This window comes from Cebus imitator, unplaced genomic scaffold, assembly GCF_001604975.1.
Source record: "Cebus imitator isolate Cc_AM_T3 unplaced genomic scaffold, Cebus_imitator-1.0 Scaffold430, whole genome shotgun sequence".
Classification (NCBI taxonomy): domain Eukaryota; kingdom Metazoa; phylum Chordata; class Mammalia; order Primates; family Cebidae; genus Cebus; species Cebus imitator.
Window position 1 is genome coordinate 934,261 of NW_016107745.1, and position 5,662 is coordinate 939,922.

General features: G+C 35.1%; 1 protein-coding gene across 4 annotated transcripts in view; it reads right to left on the bottom strand.

The window, feature by feature from the left end:
• The window catches only part of SPATA6 (spermatogenesis associated 6), a 159,423-nt gene that overhangs the window by 6,500 nt on the left and 147,261 nt on the right, over nt 1–5,662 (bottom strand). For all 4 annotated transcript variants that reach the window (XM_017510099.2, XM_017510098.2, XM_017510097.2 and 1 more), the window contains one exon: nt 4,947–5,038. In XM_017510099.2, the coding sequence (XP_017365588.1) occupies nt 4,947–5,038 (92 nt within the window). The remainder of the gene's footprint in view (nt 1–4,946; nt 5,039–5,662) is intronic.

Sequence of the window (5,662 nt, forward strand, 5' to 3'; positions counted from 1 at the left end):
AAAAAAAAAAAAAACCCAACTAGAATAGCCAAAGAAATCCTGAGCAAAAAGAACAAAGCTGGAGGCATCACATTACCTGACTTCAAATTAAACTGTGACACTACAGTAACCAATACAGCATGGTACTAGAATAAAGACAGATGCATAGGTCAATGGAACAGAAAAGAGAATGAAGAAATAAATCCACACATTTAAAGTTAACTCATTTTTGACAAAGGCACCAAGAACATACATTGCAGAAAGGACAGTCTTTTCAATAAATGGTGCAGGGAAAACCGGATATTCTTAGGCAAGAAAAATAAAAACAATGCCTATCTCTTACCACATACAAAAATTGAACTAAAATGGATTAAATACTTAAATGTGAGACATGAAAGGATGAAATTATTAGCAAAAAATATTGGGGAAATGCTTTAGGATATTGATCTGGGCAAAGATTACTTGAGTAACATCTTAAAAGCATAGGCAACCAAAGCAAAAATAAACAAATGGTGTCACATCAAGCTAAACAGCTTCTGCACAGCCAAGGAAACAATCAACAAAGTAAAGAGATGTAATAAAGAATGGGAGACAATGTTTGCAAACAACTCATCTGACAAGGGATTAATAACCAGAATATATAAGAAACTCAGCAGCAAAAAACAAAACCAAACAAATAATCTGATTCCTGATTTTAAAATGAGCAAAAGATCTGAATAGATATTTCTGAAAAGAAGAAAGAAAGTGGTCAAAAGATATATTTTTTAAATGCTCAACATCACTAATCAAATCAAAACCACAATAAGAAATCTCAACCCAGTTAAAATGGCTTTTATTTTAAAAAGACAAAAAAAATAATGCATGCTGGTGAGGATGTGGAGACAGAGGAATGCTCATACACTGTTGGTGAGATTGTAAATCGGTATAGTCCACTATGAAAAACAGTATGAAGGTTTCTCAAAAAGAAAAAAAAAAACACAAAACACTACATATAGAACTACCATATGATCCAGTAATCCTACTGCTGGGTATATAGCCAAAGGAAATAAAATCAGCATATCAAAGAGACATCAGCACTCTCATATTTATCATAGCATTATTCACAATAACAAAGATATGAAATCAACCTAAGTGCCCATCAGTGGATGAAGGAGTAAAGCAAATGTGGGAAATGTACTCAATGGAATATTATACAGCTATTAAAAAAATCTATTCATTAGCAACAACATGGATGGAACTAGAGGACATCATGTTAAGTGAAATAAGCCAGGCACAGAAAGACAAATACTGCATGTTCTCACTCATCTGTGGCAGCTAAAAAAGTTGATCTCATGAAGGTTGAGAGTAGAATGATGGTTACCAGGGACTTGGAAGGGGAGGAGGGAATGGGGGTTTGGTTAATGAGCAGAAAAATACAGTTATCTCATGCCTGTAATCCCAGCACTTTGGGAGGCCGAGGCGGGTGGATCACGAGGTCAAGAGATTGAAACCATCCTGGCCAACATGGTGAAACCCCATCTCTACTAAAAATACAAAAAATTAGCCAGACGTGGTGGCACATGCCTGTAATCCCAGCTACTTGGGAGGCTGAGACAGGAGAATCGCTTGAACCCAGGAGGCGGAGGTTGCAGTGAGCTGAGAATGCACCATTGCACTCCAGCCTGGGCAACAAGAGCGAAACTCCATCTCAAAAAAAAAGAAAAGAAAAGAAAAATACAGTTATAAAGAAGGGATAAGCTTTAGAGTTTGACAGCCCAGTAGGCTGACTATAGTTAACAATAATTTGTTGTATATTTCAAAATAGCTAGAAGAAAGACTTGGAATGTTCCCAATACAAAGAATTGATAAATGTTTGAGGTGATATCCCAATGACCATAATTTGATTTACTACACACTGTATGCATGCATCAAAATATCATATGTACCTTAGGTATATGTACAATTATTATGTATCAAAGTTTTTTTAAAAAATAAAGGGAAAATTTAAATTACTCAAACTGAAATTGTTATAATTTCATAATTGAAACATTTTTATTGAGCATATCCCTATTGTCAATATCCTTAAAATAATGCAAAAACAAATAGAAAACAGTTTTTATCAATACCTTTCTATAAAAGGACAATACTGTTAAAAATTCTACATAACAGCGATAATAGAAGAGATCATATTCTAAACACAAATTTAACATTATTTTTATCTTTATTTTTCTTCTTTTGTGGCCAATTCCCATTTATATGAAGCATCACTTCAGGCCTGGTCATTAAAATTTGGGCTAATGCTGAAATAGAATAGTGATGCGAGAAACACACAATGAGAGAATTTTAAATGTCCTGAAAATGGAAGAAATTTTAAATGAATGTAGAAGGTGCTAAATGGAAGAATAAGCATCCTCTATGGCCCTGGGAATTGGCAGGGCTATCATAGCAAATGTCTAAAATGTATTAGAAGCCACACAATATGAAAGCAAGAAGGAGGTCTTATGGGTTATAGATTCCTTCCCTACTCAGCTCCCCAAACCAAACATCTTGGAAATAAGGAGTCATTTATTCAGTTCTTGATAAGAGATTTCTTTCAAATGAATTTAAACGTAAAGGTGATAGAAGACACAAGACAACTATCATAGATAAGCTGATACCTGGAAGATAACATAGGAAACTATATTATCCCACTCTGCTCTTCTTGTAGAAAAACACTGAATATCTGCTAGACCCCATGGCTGAAAACCTCAATGTGTATACAGGCTTTTAAAAAAAGTACTGAGTGCTGAGCATAATTTTTCTTGAGAAAAACACAAATAAATAATTTTTTTTTTTTTTTTGAGACAGAGTTTCGCTCTTATTACCCAGGCTGGAGTGCAATGGCACGATCTCGGCTCATTGCAACTTCTGCCTCCTGGGTTCAAGCAATTCTCCTACCTCAGCCTCCTGAGTAGCTGGGACTACAGGCGCACACCACCATGCCCAGCTAATTTTTGTATTTTTAGTAGAGACAGGGTTTCACCTTGTTGACCAGGATGGTCTCGATCTCTTGACCTCATGATCCACCCACCTGGGCCTCCCAAAGTGCTGGGAATATAGGCGTGAGCCATCGCTCCTGGCCAAGAAATAATTTTGATCTCTTTATTAATGCTCTTTATTTGATAAGTCATTGTCAGACTTTAATTCTTTAAACATGTTTTCCTTTAGCTTTGAACGTAGCTGCCTTGAAGCGTGCTGAATCTAACATTTAGACTTCCTCAGAGAATTTCCAGTAATTCATTTTTCATGTATATGGATCATACTTTCTTCTTTCTTTACATGTCTCAACGTTTTTGTAGAAAATGATGTTTTAGATCTAGTTGAGACTGCAGCAACTCTGTATTCCTTTCGATTCTTTAATGATTTGCCTAAACTGATATTGTGAACTGTTTCCTTCATACTGTGCAGCTGCTTGTTTGTCTCATTTCTTTTTTTTTTAATTGTTGCTATTTTATTTTTATAGATTTAGGGGATACAAGGGCAGTTTTGTTACATGGATATTACATCATGGTGAACTGGGTTATTAGCTTTTAGTGTACTCATGGTTCAACAGTTAACCCTAATAAACAGGTATTTTTTTCAACCCTATCCTGCCTTTTAGAATCTCCACACCTTTTAGAATCTCCAGTGTTTATTATGCCTTTCTCTATGTCCATGTGTACCCATTGTTTAGCTCCTATTTGCAATTAGAACATGTGGTACTTTACTTGGCTTCTTAGGGGCTACCACGGAGTCAGCATAGCTTAGTGACCAGCAAATGACTAGTCAGAGCCAGTAAGCCTAGAAGGCTTCCCTATTTTGCCAATGGATCTATGTGTGGCTTTGAGAATATAGTCAAAGTTTGTCTAGTGTACAAGTCTGCCCTGGATTTTACTTTCTGCCTTTACGAGGCTTCACATTCAGTCATAAATTAGTAGCTCACTAAGGCCTTCACCAATATCTCTCAAGCATATGAACAGCCTTATGCATGAACATAATCTTCTACCCAACCAGGAACAAGTAGAATTTTATCAAGGCCAGCCAATTGTGGTCTTCTCTCAGGATCTTTACTGTCTGCTCCAACCAGTACTAAAACTTCAGGCTTCCCCTGCTTATTGCCAACAAACCATTACTGTTTCTGTTACTGGAATTTCCCATGCTCTGCTCTCCATATAGTTAGCTATTTTTGGGAGCAGAGCTGCCAGTATTTCAACATGAATTCCCTAGTATAACTTTTTTGCAATGGAGCTGAGAAGTGGTAGATGGGGATGGAATCTCCAGGATATAATGTCACAGACTTTAACTGTTCTTACTAAGATTCAGTAAATTTTTAAAGTTAATTTTTAAATTGATACACAACTGTACATATTCCTAAGGTACATATGATATTTTGATGCATGCATGCAACGTGTAGTTAATCAAATCATGATAATTGGGATATCACCTCAAACATTTATCAATTCTTCATATTGGGAACATTCCAAATCTTTCTTTTAGCTGTTTTGAAATATACAACAAATTATTGTTAACTATAGTCACCCTACCGGGCTATCAAACTCTAGAACTTATCCCTTCTTCATAACTGTATTTTTCCACTTATCAACCAACCTCTCTTCACCCCCATTGCCTTCTCCCCTTCCCAGTACCTGGTACCACCATTCTACTCTCCACCTCCATGAGATCAACTTTTTTAGCTGCCACAAATGAGTGAGAACACGTGATATTTGTGCCTGGCTTATATCACTAAACATGATGTCCTCTAGTTCCATCCATGTTGTTGCTAATGAAAAGATTTCATTCTTTTTTATAGCTGAATAATATTCCATTTCTTTGTTATTGTGAATTATGCTACAATAAATATGATATGCTAATTATCCTTTTGAGTTTAAATTTCCCACAAATTCAGCAGATTATAAAACAGTTATTTTTATAAGAACTATGAGAAAGATATACATATATATCATTCATACCTATACTCGGGGTCACTGTCATAGGCAGAGTCTCTGTATAAAAGACTTCTTTTCAGTTCCAGTTCATCATCTTTCTCTAGGTCTCTCTCATCCTGAAAAATGTTAAAGATTCCATTAATTCATTGTCTCATTGTCCCCAAAATAATGCTTAGGTTTCTTCAGAAAATGTTCTTCCCCTCCCCTTATAAATTCAATTTATAAGAAACTGAATTAAATGCTAGTGTTTCTTTGGGGAAAAAAGTTTAAGTGAGGATTTACTATCCTTTTCAATAAACCTATATGGTTTTATTATAGTTTTTGCTAATATTGTTTATCAAAGACTAGGTAACCAGTGATAACTCTTGAATTCATAAAAATGTAGGACTGAATTCTGTGTCAAGATATGTAAATTAATAATATACACTGTTATATGAACTCAAGAGATTATACCTGCATTCTGAGGAATAAGGATTTGAGAAAATTATCAGACTTATGGTTTATGATGAGTTTCAAATGTGGATCTCTTTGAGTTTATCCTACTTAAGAGTTTATTGAGCTCCTTAGATAACAATTTTCTTCAATTTGGCAAGGACCATTATTTTTCTAAATATTCTTTCTGTCCCTTCCTTTCCCCCTCTTTTTTTGGAATTCTTATTACAGGTACGTTGGCATGCTTAATGGTATCCCACAAATCCATATATGTTCATTATTTTTATTCTTTTTTCTTTCTGTTCTTC